Source organism: Panthera leo, chromosome A1 (assembly GCF_018350215.1).
Source record: "Panthera leo isolate Ple1 chromosome A1, P.leo_Ple1_pat1.1, whole genome shotgun sequence".
Lineage (NCBI taxonomy): Eukaryota > Metazoa > Chordata > Mammalia > Carnivora > Felidae > Panthera > Panthera leo.
In genome coordinates this window covers 105,850,868-105,869,136 of record NC_056679.1, presented here as the reverse complement: position 1 = coordinate 105,869,136, position 18,269 = coordinate 105,850,868, and the positions used below count along the sequence as shown (strand labels likewise).

The 18,269-nt window shown below is 36.9% G+C and overlaps 1 protein-coding gene across 1 annotated transcript in view; it reads left to right on the top strand.

The window, feature by feature from the left end:
* The window catches only part of FBN2 (fibrillin 2), a 255,161-nt gene that overhangs the window by 157,518 nt on the left and 79,374 nt on the right, over positions 1-18,269 (top strand). Inside the window, exons 17-23 of the mRNA XM_042934327.1 lie at positions 32-85; positions 1,715-1,840; positions 4,554-4,679; positions 10,017-10,136; positions 14,785-14,922; positions 15,516-15,566; positions 16,021-16,146. Coding sequence (XP_042790261.1) covers positions 32-85; positions 1,715-1,840; positions 4,554-4,679; positions 10,017-10,136; positions 14,785-14,922; positions 15,516-15,566; positions 16,021-16,146 — 741 coding nt within the window. The remainder of the gene's footprint in view (positions 1-31; positions 86-1,714; positions 1,841-4,553; positions 4,680-10,016; positions 10,137-14,784; positions 14,923-15,515; positions 15,567-16,020; positions 16,147-18,269) is intronic.

Genomic DNA, 18,269 nt, shown 5'->3' with positions numbered 1-18,269 from the left:
TTTTTCATTTCTGTATTTTTTTATCTTCCAGCTGAATTCCATGGTCTTTGTAGTAGTGGAGTAGGGATCACTGTGGATGGAAGAGGTAAGTCTATTGTATATTCAGTCTTACAGTAATTATGAAATTAGTAGCTTTATGATTATAACATGAGTTGTGAGAGTATTTCATAAAACATCAGTGTAAAATAATAAAACAAATTATCAGTGTAAAAAACTCGGTGTAAAATAATAAGATAAATTATCGCCTAGAATAGTGGTATAAGCTAGATATATTAAATGTATGTAGATGCCACATTCATAGGAGATAAATATTTAACTTTTAAATACACGTTGTTGAAAATGTCTCTAGCAAACTAGACCTGTAATTTTGTGGGTACCATTGCTTAAGAAGAGGCTAAAGTTGGTATTTAAGTTTAGAAAAAGTGAGTCCGTTTAAAGAGAAAATATTAAATAGTGGTGCTGACATGATTTTAAAAAATCTTTAAGAAATACTTGATATGGATCAAGTTTGGGATTTACTACCCTAAAAATGAAGATTATTTGTGCCTAAGAATACTGAAACTTTCTAAATTTAAATAAGTGAAATTCAATCACATTTTCTTATTTTAAACAGCAATATGATTAACAAAATGCCACCATGAAACATTGAATATTAAATAAATTTGTTTATAACTTTAAAGTTCTTTTATACACGTATAGTATACACATACAGTTTCTTATGTGTTTTTTTTTTAAGAAAACTGTAGGGTATTGTTAATCTTCACTGTATGTATGTATGTATGTATGTATTTCTTCTCCTTTTGTGTTTGAGAAGATTTTGGACACATTTTAGATCAGTTGACAGTAATACTGCATCTTTGCCATGAACACCAAAAACCACACTAAAGAAACCAACTTGTATAAGGATGTTTGTCCCAAAACTAAAATGAAAAAGCTAACATTTCTGGGGTATGTTAAGGTCTTCCAGATTCTGGAAAACAATTGTTAAGATTAAAATTTGAGCATCATGACCAAAATTTGATACCATGTCCATTTTTTTAATCCCCTCTCAATATGGTCTCTGCAACAGAGCCAGCCACTTGTTCCAAGTACTGGGTTGCTCAGACGAGCACGTCATTCTTCAAGTCTTGCCCACGGCCGACAGAGTACTCACTGTTGATGGCTTCTTATAAAACATTGGGTTCTCAAGCATCCATATTTGAACTGTCCTCTCCATTAATTTCAACTTGTCAACAATGAGAAACATTTATTAAGTCTCATATTACTTAGCTGATTGTAAAAAAATGATAATAAAATAGAAATATTCCATGCCTTTGGGGACCATAAAATTATATAAGTCACCCTAATAAATGGTTGTCCTTTAATTAGATGGTTATAATACCTATCGAGTTAAGTTTTCCTTTGGATTTTAAGCCAACAGCCTGTAAATTTCTTTATTAATTTTATCATAAATGCAGGCACATTACGTGGTTTAGTCCTTTGAATTTCTGCCAGTTCCCTTCATTTTTCTTTTAACTTACCAGGGAATTGTCCTGTATCCCTTAATTTAAATCTCTTATTCCTTATTTTCATTTTCTTTTCCTTTCTGAAAGCCAGGCAAATTGTGGGTTTGTGGAGTTAAACACTTTATATGTTGAGTGATCTTTATTAGGCCTACATATGTCAACAAACAATACAATATCTGTGAGCATTAAACTTTCAACATTTAATGCAGATATCAATGAATGTGCTTTGGATCCCGATATATGTGCCAATGGAATTTGTGAAAATTTACGTGGTAGTTACCGTTGTAATTGCAACAGTGGCTACGAGCCAGATGCCTCTGGAAGAAACTGTATTGGTAAGTTGCTGTATTTATACGAGAACCTTTTGTATAGTTTCATTTCATGGATTATAAGAGAAATTGAAATACAAATAAGTGAATAAAACTGCAGATCTTACAGTTTCTCTTTCCTTCTTATAGAAAGAAATAAAGCTATTGGAATCCACCCAATTCTGTTACAAAATAACAAACTTTTTAGTGGCAGAACTTAGTATTTAAATCATTCTGTTCCCAAATGAATAGATATATACTCAGTTGTTGTCTTGTTGTATTTCTGCATATATCTAAATTGTGCAGTTTTTTTTTTCCACTAAGAAAGGGACTTCAGAGTTAACAAGGCAGTAAGTTAAGAAAATGAACTGTTACAGGTTTAAAAAACTTTGACTTACAAGGAAACAACTAGTTGCTACAACCTATCCAAACATAGGTGTTTCTTTATGTAATTTATAAGAGAAGGTTTATAAAAACTCAGGTACCTAGTTCATCTATTCGAGAATTTGTGAAGAATTTAGATTTTCTCATAGAGCACCAAGTCCATTTTTATAAAACGAATGCTGTCAACTCATCATTATACATAATAATGGTTACACCTAATCACTGATGACTCTTAAAACCAAGTTTTGATGATTATGATTAGGAAAAAAATATTTTTCAGCCCTTATGGCACTGAATTTTATTATTGAATATATTCATTTGATCTTGAGTTGAAGACATATGTACAGATAGATGTATAAGTCTGTATTAAATATCATATGCTTATAATGGATTTTGACACTCATGAGGAAGGGCACCAGCCAAAGATTATTGAACATTTATAAAAACATGTAAACCTACTACCTGATATTCACCAGAAGAAAAGTTGCTTCCAGCAAAACTGCTGAACACAGTTGAGCACAGGGGCACGCTACTGGAAACAGGGAGATTCAGTGAGCATTTATTCCCTAAACATGTTTCATGGCACTACTTGACTCTTTAAAGTAAGAATATGCATAATTTTGATAAAAATTAGAACTACATTTTAAAATTAAAATGAGGCCAGATTTTAGTTTTAGTTGGCTAGGGTTGCTGTAAAAACAAACAAACAAACAAACAAAACCTACAAAGTTTGAGTTGCTTCAAGCAAGAGAAATTTATTGTCTCATAATTTGGGAAGCCACAAATCCAAAATCAAGGTATTCAGAGAGAGGGCTATGCTCTCTCTAATGGCTCCAGGACAGGATCTTTCCTTTCCTCTTCTAGCTTCGGGTGTTTGCCTGCAATCTTGATGTTCCTTGGCCTGCAGTTGCATCACTCTGGTCACATGTACATCTTTTCCGTGTCTTTTCACTTCATCTCCCTGCTCTGTTTCACATCATTTCCCCTTTTTTATGGACAGTGGCCATATTGGATTACATCCTACCCTAATGATCTCACTTTAGCTTAATTACTTCTATAACATTCCTTTTCCCAAATAAGGTCACATATTGGCTTCAACCTAAGTTTTTTTGAGGAACACATTTTAACCCAAAGCATGGAATAGTAGGTAAATAATTTGTGTTGCAGCAAGCTGTCACAATCATGGGGAAGTGTATGGAACTGCTTAAAATACAGTGTTACCAAGTCAGAATGGGAGCAAAAACATAACATCCAAACGAAAAAAGATCAGATAAGACACAAAAAATAGTATTTATCAGTGCTGATAGAAGTACAGCAAATATTTCTCCAATATCTGTTTTCCAAATTTTTACAACAGTATACCATATATATCGTTTGGTAAAGTACAGTTGTTATTCATGAGACTAAAAATATAACTGTAGGTTAAAGGAACTATGCTCCCCACACTTCATTTTTTCTTTCTTTCTGTTATTAACTACATTTGCAAAAATGAGCAAGGACATGAAGATAAAACTCAGTGTGAGCTTCTTAAACCTGAGCATTACATAATATTTTCTAGGCTGTTGTAGACTTCTAACAGAATATACAAAATAGATCATTAATTCCCCATAAATAATGAATTGTGTCTGAAGTAAAAACCTAATGGAAAAAGAGTAGTAAGCACCTTTTGTTTAGTGCCATTTAACGCATTTTGATTAGATTTTAATTTAAAAAAACTTTTTAAAATCATCTCTTATTTTTATTATATATAAACAAGTATATAGGCGAATGAGTAATCTTTTGATGTATTTCGTTGGTACTTTCAAATATATAGTGTGTGTGTGTGTGTGTGTGTGTGTGTGTGTGTGTGTGTGTGTTCGTTCATTCAGGGACTTAAGAACATTTTCAAAATGGGCACCAGTATAAGAATGTTCTTGTACAAGTAAAACCAAATATATTTTGCTTAGGATCAAGGAATGTACTGTCGGCACAAAGAGACTAAGTCTTTTTGGTGGGGTGGGTGCGGGGCAGTGAGATAGGCAAAGGGAATTAAATGAAGTGTCCACTTCCAGTTGTAAAATAAATAAGTCGCAGGGATAAAAAGTACAGCACAGGATATATGGTCAGTAATATTGTAAAAAATTTGTAATTACTCTCACCATGGGGAGCATTGCATGATATATATAAATATTGAATCACTATATTGTAAACCTGAAACTAATATAATATTACATGTCAACTGTACTTCACTTAAAAATATATTAATTTTTTAAAAGAGATGAAATCAAGGAGGGGATAAGAAAAATAAAAATAAAACTTTATTGGTCATCGGATTGTTCAACATGTGTTTCTCCTGTCTTTGAATGGCGGTTTTCAGACATTGATGAGTGCTTGGTAAACAGACTGCTCTGTGACAATGGCCTGTGCAGAAACACGCCTGGAAGTTACAGTTGCACGTGCCCACCTGGGTATGTGTTCAGAACGGAGACAGAGACATGTGAAGGTAAGAGATGTCTTCCTTGCCTAGTTGTGAAGCGTAAGTACCTAGATGGCCATCGATGTTTGTCAAGTACATTGATGAAACAAGATAGTGAACAGAGTATTGTTTGAATATTTTTAAAATTCAATGATCTCCTTCAGCCTCATCTGTCAATTTTGGGAAATCGCATGTACTGGGGTGTCTGGCTGGCTCATTTGGTAGAGCATCTAACTCTTGATCTCAGGGTCATGAATTTCAGCCCCAGGGTTGGTATAGAGATTACTTAAGTAAATAAATATACCTTAAAAAAATAAAGAAGGAGTGCCTGGGTGGCTCAGCTGGATAAATGTCTGACTTCAGCTCAGGTCATGAGATCACAGTTCTGGGTTCCAGCCCCGCGTCGGGCTCTATGCTGACAGCTCAGGGCCTGGATCCTGCTTCAAATTCTGGGTCTCCTTCTTTCTATGCCCCTCCCCCACTCACGCTCTGTCTCTTTCTCTCAAGAATAAATAAATGTAAAATTAAAAAAAATTAATAAAAAAAAAAGAAGAAATAGTAGGTACCTAACCCAGTTTATAAACCCATCAGTTTTGTTCCATTCAGATAAAATATCAACAAACATTTTGAAATATGGGTTGGGGGGGGGGTAGTGAAAGGAGCCAGTTTGTTTTACTTGCTGAAATTAAATGTCAGATTTTTTTTGTTTTCTTTTCCCCTTTTAAAAACTGTCATATACTAGCCTCGGGGAAACCTGGCAGGTAATGTCAGAATCAGCCCTGAGGGACTTTCTCTATGGATTGATTGATACACCTCAGAGATTGGCCCAGAAAATATTTGGGGCCTGAGTAAAAATGGTCACCATAAATAAATGTATAGTCTAAGGAAATTGTCGTTGCCATTTGATGATTTAAAAGTTACCATTTAGGTTTATTGATAGTAAATCTCTGGTTAAAAACTTCTTTCTTTTAACCACATTTTTGGATAGTGGATGCTGTGTGAATTACTTACATGAACAAGGGCCTTATTTTCAGTGAGATACCAGCTAAGCAAGCAGGGCATTCAATTATGATTTTGTTTCTTTATCTAAGTCCTGTGTATTTCTGAATAATCCGTTGTCTGACTCCTAGTCATTGTTCTTTTTAAGTCTTACTGGGGAGTGTGGGGGCGGTGGGAGGGGGCACCTATACAAGTGTCCCCTGAAGGTCTCAAATCCAGAAACTGCTGCCAAAGTTACTTAAAAAAAGATTCCATCTTTAATTATTTTGAATAGACCTTTCCTTATCTGTTGAAATAGTTCTTTTTTGGTGACTCCATAGCCAAGAAAAGAGCAGTAGTAATATGATGCAAAAAGATGTTACCATTCTCTTTTCTTATTGTTTCATTTCAAAGCATTCTTGTGAACTGAAACAAGTTAGGGCTTGAACAAGATGCCAGAACACAAGTGACTCAGCTGAAGTCAATGAAATGCAATTACAAAGTGCAATTCTAAGTTTGGATTGAATTGGAGGGACCATTGAAAAATACTAATAAGCCTGAAGAAAACAACAAACAATAAGAAAAAACCCCTAAGTATAAAAGGCAGTTTCTCTAAACTCAGTCCTGATACCTGTCCCCCTACTACCCCCACCTCTTGCAGGAGCTCCTCAAAGAGCAACACTTCTTTCTTTCCATCCTAGTTAAAGTACTTGAAGATTCATCTTCTCCATAGTTGAGCAGAAACGATAGAAAAGCTGTCTTTTTTTTTTTTTTAATGTTTCTTTCTGAGAGAGACAGAGTGTGAGCAGAGGAGGGGCAGAGAGTGAGGGAGACGCTGAATCTGAAGAAGGCTCCAGGCTCTGAGCTGTTGGCAGAGAGGCTGACACGGGACTCGAACCCTTGAACCATGAGATCATGACCTGAACCGAAGTGGGATGCTTAGCTGACTGAGCCCCCAAGATGCTGCTGAAAAGCTGTCTTTTTTAAGTAGCTCAGGTGTCACCAATGTATTCAGCTAGAGTGTTTCCTATATTATCCTTCAGAATTGCTCTGAGAAACATACTCTGTAAAAAAAAAAATACTCTGGCCGTATTTCCTCTATAGGTTTTTTTTTTTTTTTTTTGAGGCAGCAAGAAGGGATTTCAAGAGTTGTAGTGTTTTGTTTTGTTTTGTTTTTTTCTTTATTCCCAACTTTCTGCATTTCCTTCCCATTGTGCTTGATCAGTTTTATCTTTTGTGTTTGTGAGGATGAGCTTCTCTTAAGGGTCAGGAAACTCTGAAAGCATGTCAGCTTAGGATACCTTCTTGGTTTAACGGGGAAGCTGATGAACTAGTTTCCCTGCCCAGTAAAAATACCCTTTAGTCCTGTCTTGAGAGAGGCACATAATGGGGAACGAGGTGGATGGTGTCTTTGAATCAGTTTGGTCCCAGTTGTGTTTGTACACTGAATTGTCAGTGATTTTTATAGCATTTTCCCACCATTGTAACAAGTAAGATGGAAGTGAAGAGTACTAACGCTTAAATAAAAGGCAGGGTCTCACCTGCCTGCAGGAACAATTGAAGAGTAGGAGCGAATGGTGTTTAAGCAAATGGTTGGATGACTATATAAATATGAGGGACATTGGGACCAAATCAGGCAACAGTGTTAGTTAGAATGAGTGCTCTTTACTTTTGTCCAAAGGATAATTGTTCATGATAAGTCTAAGCCTTTTCTTTAATATGAAATATATTTCGTATCTGTCATTCATAAGAACGAAGCTCATGTTATGTAAATAGAAGAGAAATGATAGAGAAATATTTTGGCTCTAGCCTGATGGCATTTGTGGAAATAAAAGTGATTTATTGTGAGAAACCTAACCAGATAGCTTATTTCTCACTTTCTTCCCACTGTTAAGTCATTTGCATTTTATTAAGTGTTTAAAAAAAAAAAAGATTTGAAGGTCACGATTGTCTTTTTCCCTTGGGTCTTCTCATTTCTGCCATTGCATTCACACAGTAAATGTGTCTGCCTGAAGCATTTCTCCTTATTCTGTCCTTTCTAAACTAATTTCCAAAGACTAGGCTGGGAATTATTAGCAGATTCAGTGGAGACTCCAGCTTTCTCTGTATATATTTACTATAGTCACTAATTTTGCTTGTCGTTCATGTTTTCAACAGGCTATTTTAAATATATAATAAATAGCAGTAATAATAAAGTTCTGCTGATAGTTCAGACGAAAGTTTCAAAAAATTTATTTTACTTTTTTTGTTTGAGCTCCACAAGTCTGTGAAAGTTAACATTTTTACAGCAAGCACTGTGGTTTAGATTGTGTTTCCAGTGACATAACTAGTTAAATGTAAACCAGATGTGCTTTGAAGTTTATTTCCAGGAATGTACAGTGAACTGTTTCAATTCCTGGTTCCATGACATTTGTAACATAAAAACATTGTATTTAAAGAAAAATTAAACCATTGATATTTGTAGCTGTCATTGTGTGTGTTTATAGTTTGGGAGTTCATAATTGCTTAATTTAGAATAGGGATTTCAAAATATATGATAATTGACATTTTGCTTTTTTTAGGAGCTTTTTACAAATGAAATTCATAGGCGAATTATATATAGTTTGTCCTCAGATTAGTTATCTGCTTCTTTTTTTGACTATCTGGTTCCCTCTTCCCGTTGTGTTTTTACTAAAAGAATTGCAGTACTCTGGAATAGATGCTTTCATTTTAAATCTGTGCTATATTTACAAAACCCGCTCTTGTATTTTTCTTTTAAGAGGATTTCTTGCTACAAACAAACTGATTAAAAACAAAAAAAGATGCATTCATATTTCCTCAATTTCTACTTCAAGAATTAAATTAGTACCTAGGTACTTCCTTAGTAATTTTGAAGTAGTAAAGAGGGTATATACCTGTTTTCCACGTTGATTTTTAAATTTGTGTTTCAAGTCCATAGACTTGCAAGTGAACAGTGAGCCCTGGCTTTTCAGGAGCAATTTAATTTATATTTGACTTGGGCATTCAAGAGCAAGCATTGCAGTCATTTCGTTATTTTTATGTTTTCCTCAACATAGTATTTTATATTTAATTCAAAGAGGTGTTGAGACGCCTGGGTGGCTCAGTCGGTTGGGCGTCCGACTTCGGCTCAGGTCATGATCTCACGGTCATGAGTTCAAGCCCCACATCGGGCTCTGTGCTGACAGCTCAGAGCCTGGAGCCTGTTTCAGATTCTGTGTCTCCCTCTCTCTCTGCACCTCCCATGCTCATGCTCTGTCTCTCTCTGTCTCAAAAATAAATAAAAACATTAAAAAAAAAAAAAAAAAAGAAAAAGGTGTTTAGGAAAAAAAAAAGTACCCTGGTGAGCTCAGAAATGCTTGTGGTCAACAACAGCAAAAAATGCCTTGGGGTATGCTGACCTGTTTCACATAATTAACCAAGTACAAAAAAAAATCTGTATCCTTTCTTTAAATTGAATGGTTGAGTTTATACTGGGAGTCAGTTTTGGGTATTGTTTCTAGTACTTGGACTGAAGCTTGTATTTATTTGTAATTAACTCCCGTTAAACTAATTTTATTGGCTTGACAATTGCTTTAGTTACCACTTGAGAACATGGGTGTGCTTGTTTACTTATGACAGTCAGTAAGGATTTTGTGGATTATGCTATCTGAGTTGATTAATGATTCAAAGCAGATTAATGACAGCAAAGGTGTGTTTTAAGCAATTAAAAGTTCTCTTTTTTCATTTTACCAAAATCAGTTTTGTTTTGTTTTGGTTTTGATTTTTTTAAAGTCTATGCACCAAACGTGTAAATGTAAACAGGCTAAAGAGAGAGGCAGGTAGATGAAGTCTGAAAGAGAATACTCTACTCAGTATTAAAGTTTCATCCCTCATTTCCTGAGTTTTTTCCAGGAGTTTGGAATGAAAGGCAGCATTGTGATATATTGTCTCTAACACAGGCTTTTTTAATTCTTCTAAAACCTCCCAGAGCCACAAATGACAGAAACAGTCAACCTTTGTTTGTGCCCAGCATATTGTACCCAGGAATATGGTTGTTTTCCATCCATTCAGAATTGAGATTTCCCACAGGACAGTTCTATCTTATTGTGGGGGAAATCAATCCCAATTTGTGTAAAGTGGTAGTGAAAGAGTGACAAGTAACGTACTAAATCCTTTCACAATACTGGGCTGATTCCTGTAGTCCTACTGAGCCCCTAGTCCTGTCTGCGTGTATCCATGCTATAAAATTCATGTCTCCGTTCCCCATTCACTTTATGCCTCCTAGATCCATATTAAAATTGCAACAGCCAAGTTTACCAGACATTCTGGCATAGCATGGCTTGTTGGAATAATATTTTCCAGAAACACATGGCAGTTCTAACAGAATCTTTTCCTCCTGGATTGTAGATATAAATGAATGTGAAAGCAACCCATGTGTCAATGGGGCCTGCAGGAACAACCTTGGATCTTTCAATTGTGAATGTTCTCCTGGCAGCAAACTCAGCTCAACAGGATTGATCTGTATTGGTAAGATTCATACACAGGGCTGGTGTTTCAGCTTCAGTGCCAACATAAGTAGAGACCGCAGGCCTTACTGTGGATGAAAACGGAACATGATTACAGGAAGCTAGTAATTAGGAGTTACTTGAGTTGTTTGCTCTCATTATCAGGATCGGAGTAAAACATGATAGCCTAAGCGGGCGGGCTTCTGAATTTTGTTAGCTTCTAAGAAGTGTTCCTGTCAAATGAGTAGATACATTATGCTGTAGATCATGAGCATTTGCATACCACACACAGATTTATGTTTGCTACCCTAGAATGCCTTAGGAACCGAGGCAATCAAATCCCTGCTGCATACTTTTCATAACACAATTCAGAACAATAATGTGATAGAATTTGGTCTCAGTTAATAGGACAAGAATTGGAGGCCTTTAAACAAATAGAGGGAATTTACTATTTTTTCATTTCCCCCATCAATCGTAAATGTATAGGCCCAAGGAAGGAAAGATAACGTTTCCTGCTGTTGGAAATTTAAGGAGAAAGATGCTGAAACTTCCAAACTGGTATCTTTTTATAGGTCTCAAAACATTTAAGGTCAGTTTGTGATAATGATGGTAGGATATACTTAAAACAAGATAGTCTGATCTGTTACTGCAAGAAGCAATTCAGCACATGTAATGGGGAAAACTGTCTCACTGTCTGTGGCCCCGTCGGCCAGACATAGGACAGTTCGCAGGGTTAGCTAGTATTCACTTTTAAAGTAAACTAAATATATATATTTCCAGATCGGAAGGTATTTTAGTTTTACACAGTGCCAAGTAATTTGTCAGTTTTTGTTATCTAGCCAGCATGAATTTTCAGTTGAATGTTTGTGAAAGACAATAGTATTTTCAGTAGTATGTCTGATGCTTGTACCATTGAGCTGGATGTTAGAATACCTGTTTGTTACATGAAGAAAAAAGACCTAGTCCAAAATTATCAATGAAAACCTTCCCTTTGGAAACGCCAGCTCTTCAGCTCCCCGTGAGGTACAGCTGGTGAAATTTGAGCCTTGCTCGCTTTCCATATTAGGAAACAGACTGCCATCTGCCTGGGGCACTACTTTTTTTCTTATAGAATTCCTTTGGGGGAGGGGTGGAGTCAGATCCCGGAAAGGCAGAAATATTTTTGCTAGGCCACAGTTGCCAACTGAAATGGAGTCATTTTATTGTGCAAAGGAAATGAAGTCTGCATTAATTAATGTCAGTTAATTGTCAGTTAATGTGAATTAATTAATGTCGCAGAAAACTAACCCTGTCTGCCACTTGGGCATCAAAAGTACCTTAGTTTTTGCTTCATCGTAAAGACTTCTCTTATTTTGGCCTTTTCCCTTTCTATTTATTAATGAAAAAGGAACAAAGACTTTTTACTCCCGAGTCATTATGTTGGACACTAAACACCACCATATTTTTCTCAGCTGGTGTGTTGGGAGTTTTTACGGGACGTGATCAAACTTGAATATCCCAGCCTAGAGCTGCTCGCAAAGAAATTTACTTAATATTTTAAAATTTTAGACATAATTTTATCTGTTTTTTTTTTCATTGAAAACAGAATTCTAGCTTTAAAATGGAAATAGGTTGTAAAACATACATAGAAAAAAATAGGAAAATTTGTAATAGGACCGACAGTGTCTCTAATCAGTGCTCAGTCTGCAAACCGCTTTTTCATTACAGCCAAATGTCTCTATTTAGAACTGAATAAAAATTCCCTGATACGATTACTAATTTAAAATTAAGTTAGAGCATATAGAAACTGGTGAGATACTTAGAATGTTGAGAGATTTAGAGTATATTCTGCAGACTCCCTAAGTGTAAATTAATCGTAAACTGTTCCGTAAACTGCTTGAAAAGACCATTCATTGTATTCTGGTTGAAAATGATTCAGTGTAATAGAACAATACATTTGATTAATCTTTCCTGGATGACACTGCTCAGCCATTGGATGACTCTTTGTGATCCAGACCAATTTCTCTCATCGTTGGCTTATGTCTGTGTGCTGTCCTCAGTGACATGGACATGACAATGACAAGAGCAGTGGTCTCCCTGGTAACAAGTGATCCTTGCTTCTTTCTTATCTTTACTTGTTAGCAGTGCTCTTCTCTCACCCCTTCTCAAGAAGTTTTCGATTTTTGGCCTTCTCTTCTCCTTTCACTTTTCTGACCCCTTTTTCTCAGTTCCCTGTGTCTTCTGTGTCCTCCTGGCCTCCAGCTTAAAGTGTCACCCTGGTCAGTCCTTGGACCTCCTGGCTTCTCTGTCTACACTCACACTTAAATGGCTTCTACATTGACCCTCACATGTTCGTCTCCTTCCTCAACCTCCCCACTAATTCCAGACTTATATTTCCAACTGTCTGCACACTGTCTCCATTTGGATGTCCAATAGATGCTTCAAACTTAATATGGCCAAAACGTAATTGCTATCTTTTGGCTTGGACCTGTGTCTCCCAGAATGACTTCTGTCTCGGCAAATGGCAGTTCCATTTTGCCAGTCAGCAGCCCACAAAACCCTGGAGTCATCTTTATGCCTTTCTTTGAAACACCCATTGAATTCATCAGCAAATCCTGTTGATTATATTTGACATTTATCCATATTCCAACCTTTTCTCAGCACTACCTACAACCAACAACCCACCCATCCAAGCCCATATTATTTCTCTTCTTGATTATTACTGTAGCCTCTGTCTTATCTTTGTCTTCTCATTATCTGCCACCCTACAGTCTTTCCTTAGAGTTGACATTGTAGGTCAGGTCTTCCCTCACGACCTTTGTTAATATAACAGTCTTTTTCCAACGTACACCCTCAAGACTGCTTATCCTGCTTTATTTTTTTCAGAGTTCTCACCCAGCCCCTAACCACACAACTACATAACTACATCTGATGTGTGTATGTGTGTATGTCTGTACACACACATAAAAATAATCAGAGCAAGAGAGATGCATCTGTATGTATGGATATGTATCAGTGGATTTTGTGACTTTTGAGTGCTGATAGCATGCCAGCCAAAAGAAACATGGTGTTACAAAGTGAAGGCTCTGAAATCAGACTGTGTGCGGCTTTGAGTTGTGATGTGGACACTGTACCACCCGGGTGACCTTGTGGTAAACTAGCTGACCTCTGCGGGCCTCAGTTTTCTCCTCTGCAAATTGTAGCTACTTTCACGTGTAAATAAATGAAGATGGGAAAAGCCCTATAAAAAGCCATTCATTTGAGACCTGATACAGTCTGATGAGAAAGTCTTTTTCATTTGCACACAGTTTTCTACCCAAACTGAATCTTGCAACAAAGAAAGGCACCCCATCCCTTTTTGTGTTACTTATTTTGTTTTCACTTCTGGCCCTGAGGCCTTGGGCAACAGGGTACTTACTCCTACCTTGCTTGCGTTCAGTCGGGACTCTGAAACCACAGTGGCTTCCGAACCTGCAATTTTACTGTAATTCTCTTTCGCTGTCTCCCATTATGCTTTATTTTTATTGTTGTATTTAGCAGTAAAGCTTTACCCGTATTATTAAATGAATTTTAAGGTACATACCATGGGAATATACTTTTTTCTTTATTGTTCTCCGAGGCTGTGTGCCGCAGTAGGCTGTTAAGTTTCTGTCAGACTGTAGTACTCACCTAAGGAGTTTGTCAACTCCTCAGGCTCCTAGGCCGCACACCTGCAGACTTGTGAATCCATATTTGAACAAGAGCCTTGGCAGTGTCACGCACCCTGAACTGAGAGCCACAGTGCTGTAAGGAAGGCTTCGTGTAGGATTTATTTTACCCAACTCCTATTTGCCCCACCAACTTTGCTGGATTCCTTGTCACCATTACAAAATAAGCTATTCAGCAGTCACGTAAGGAAGATCCTCAGTTATGTGTGATATGGAGACAGACTAAAAAGTAAGAGTAGTTACCGCTAGACGGTTGGGTACACGTCCTTTTTATATGGTCCCTTCTTTTTCTTCAAATAGTTGGCCATCAGCATGCATTCTTCTTTAAAGTAGAGTTAAAGCTACATATATAGTATGTCTAGGCAAATGCCTGAAAGAAAAATCCATCAGGTATTAACCCTGATGTGTCTTAGTGGTAGTGTCCTGGGTGATGTTTCTTTTCTTCTTTATCTTGTAATTTTTTAATAATTATTCATCAAATAATTATCTTCAGTTAGAGAAATACTGGTGTCTCTGATCTAGAATGTAAATAGTGTGTGGTTTGTTTGGTGGGGGATTACAAGAGAAGGAAATCATTTAAGGAATTTTTTTTGGTAAAATCTTAAATATCAGAGCATTTATCATAAGAGATAAATCTTGTGAGTGTTTTTCACACAAGGAATGATCTTAGCGTGGTAATGCACTGTGTTTGTAAATACCAGCATAAAATCTTAGACAACAGTGGCTGCTTGTGGAGTATCACTAGATTTCATTATAAAAATTATCATACCTTATGAGATGTACATGGTATAATACTGGGCTTACGTGTGATATAGTATATTTAAAATACATGTACACATAAATAGGTTTGAAACATACGCAGTGAAACGTTTTTAAAATAATGCTCTTGTTAAATACTGTAATAAAAATTGCCTATGTCATATATAACTGAATTGCATTGTCTTCAGAGATGAGAGCTCCCCATTCCTTCCTGTTCCTTTTCAGACAGCCTGAAAGGGACGTGTTGGCTCAACATCCAAGACAACCGTTGTGAGGTGAACATTAATGGAGCCACTCTGAAATCTGAATGCTGTGCCACGCTCGGAGCTGCCTGGGGCAGCCCCTGTGAACGGTGTGAACTAGGTAGGGGGCCGTCCAGGGCTCCTTCTGGACTTGTCACAGGAGCTTCTCCTTCACACAGCCAGACACCTGTCTCACTATGTATTTCCATAGTGGGGAAGACCATAAGATCACGAACCTTTTCTGTTATATCTTTTCTGTTGAAATCCATTCACTTGTTGAAATAGGTACTTGGTTTATCCCTTGACTGTAAGCAGACCTTCTGAGCACCCTTGACAAGGAAGGGAACTAGCTGGAATCTAGCTGCTCAGTGACTGTCAGTATCCGTCAGGATCCGTGTCTGCATGTGCCCAAGTAGAAGATGGCGTCTCTTTGCCTTACATCTTTTTACTTGTCTATTTGTAATTTAGCTGAGGATGTAAAAGCAAGACTGAACTGTAGGAAAACTGTCAGAATCTCAGTGTGGCTCAGCACTGATGGGAATTACCACCGTATGTCACGCACTCTACTGAATTGATCGGAGGGCATCTGGAGCCTTGGCCTCTAAAACCCCAGCTTGTGGTTTTTAGTCAGTTCAACTTAGATTCCGTTATACTGTTTCTTGAACTTAAAACACTTAGGTTTCCTTTTGTAATGAGGTTCTGTTGTTCTCACAGATACAGCTTGCCCAAGAGGCTTTGCCAGGATTAAAGGTGTTTCTTGTGAAGGTGAGTGTATACTTGGACAATACTGTAAGTGTTTAGAGCAGTATGTCACGTTGACGTTCACTTCAGAGATTTATCATTCTTAAAAACCTCAGTACAATAAAAACAATGAATCAACAAATGTTTTGTAATAATACTCTTGGAAAACAGCTTAGAGTTCCCCCATTTCTCCTCTTTTATGCTGGTGGGTAAATTTTCATGGGGACACTGTTAGGTGTCAAGGCACAAAACAGCTGGGAAGGGAGTGTGTCTGGGCTGTTTTATGGATGGGCAAGGCCGTGGTCATTTTCACACCTGGTGCCTAGGAAACCCAGTGGTTGCACTGTGAAATATTTCTGTTCAGGCCAAGTAATAATCCACATTGTGCTGCAGATTGAATCTGCTATATGGGAAGACTACACCTGCTTTTTCTATTTCTAACATCTTTTATCCCTCTGCTTGCTTCATTTCCCTGCAGACGTTAACGAGTGTGAGGTATTTCCTGGCATTTGTCCAAATGGACGCTGTGTCAATAGCAAAGGATCTTTTCATTGTGAGTGCCCTGAAGGCCTTACGTTGGATGGAACTGGCCGTGTGTGTCTGGGTAAGACTCACATCCTCATGGATTTTATGCATGAAACCAGCGATGAATTTTTCTTATTTCTTGGGCATTGACCAATTCAAAACCATTGGGTCTATATAGCTGGAAACAGACTTAAGTGGGATATTTGGAAGGAAAATCACTAGACGTTATTTTTAAAGTGACTGTATTTAAGTGACATGGTTCCTGTATAATACAGAAAGTTGGTACTGCTCAACAATTATCTCAAAAGTCAGTTTCTTTAATCAGGTATTTCGGGCAGGGTCAGTCTTTCACATTGGCCAATGGAGTAAGAAAACTATCTATGTTTTGAACATAAAAGAAAAATTGGAGACTAGTGTTTGGAGTCAACGTTTATCAGGTCATTGAAGTTACACTCTTAGAGAAGACAGTGAGGAAGCCCTGGGTAAGGTTATTGTTTCTTTTTTTTTTTTTTTAAATGTTTTTATTTATTTTTGAGACAGAGAGAGACAGAGCATGAGCAGGGGAGGGGCAGAGAGAGAGGGAGACACAGAATCCGAAGCAGGCTCCAGGCTCTGAGCTGTCAGCACAGAGCCCGACATGGGGCTCGAACTCACGGACTGTGAGATCATGACCTGAGCCGCAGTCAGACGCTTAACCGACTGAGCCAACCAGGCGCCCCTATTGTTTCTTTTTAAAAACATTGCCAGATAGGGCAGCTGGGTGGTACAGTCGGTTGAGCAACTGACCCTTGATCTTGGCTCAGCTCATAATCTTACGGTTTGTGAGTTCGTCCCACATAGGGCTCTGCAGGGACTCTCGGAGCATGCTTGGGATTCTCTCTTCCTGTCTCTCTGCTGCTCCCCCACTTATGCTCTCTCTCTCTCTCTCTCAAAATAAATAAACTTAATTAAAAAAAAAATTGCCTGATCCTAGTCCTTCCTTTACCACCTGAGAGTTTAAGTTTTCCTAATGCTTTATTTTCTAAAAATCTAAAATGAGGAAGCTCTTTCTTTCAACATCATTAGTACAGAAATACATAATTGACCTTATCATTATCAATGTCATTTTGCCTGAATCAGAGTTTGATTAATGAAAAAGAAACTTTTCTTAATCTTGTATTGTATCTAAGCAGTTTTTATTTAATTATGGGATTCCCCAACATGCTATAGAACAGTAAGTTTTTCTTTTCTTTTCTTTTTTTTTTTTGCTGCCCCACCCGCCCCAGTTTTTATTTTCTAAAATAACTTTTTATTCATAGGCTTATAGGTTTATATAAGCTTATATAAGTTTGTAAGTTTTTATTTATAGGTTTATATTTGTAATTTAAGCTTGTACACAACACATAGGCATTGATAGTGTTATAGTCAGATATCTTTAAGGTATTTATTTATTTTTATTTATTTTATTTTTTTAAATTTTATTTTAGAAAGAGAACAAGCAAGTGGGGGAGGGCAAAAGGGGGGAAAGAGAGAGAGAGAGAAAGGAACAGAGAATCTTAAGCAGGCTCCACACTTAGTGCGGAACCAACGTGGGGCTTGATCTCATGACCTTGGAATCATGACCTGAACTGAAATCAAGAGGAGGAAGCTCAACTGACTGAGCCACCCAGGTGCCCCTAAGGTATTTAAATGTATTGGTGATTTTTTAAATTAGTAGTAAAAACTGTTTGCAACATCATACAGATTAGTTATTATAATTGACACGGATTTCATTTTAAGTTAATTTTAATAGTATATTTAAATTAGGCTACAAAGTATGACTATAAAATCATATGGAACTGGTTAGAAATGATAATATCCAAAGTCCAATAATAAAGGAAAATTCTTTTCAGATTTTTATTGTTAAATTATCTAACAAAGTATCTTTTGAAGATGCCAAATAACAGTATCAATATTGGTCGAATGACTAATATATCAAATTGCTTTCAGTAACCAAAGAATTCTATACCTGAAGAGATATATTAGTAATTGTAAATTATCACTCAACAAAGTATGTTCCCAATAATATTATTCAAATTCAAACCTTTTATAATATTCTAAAAGGATGCATTGAAGTCTTCATTCTCGCACTTGGGTTAAATGTTTTTGGCACTACTTGAACTATTGTACAAAAATGCACTGTGGCTCCGGACATGAGGAAGTTTCAAGAAGAGGCTAACATTT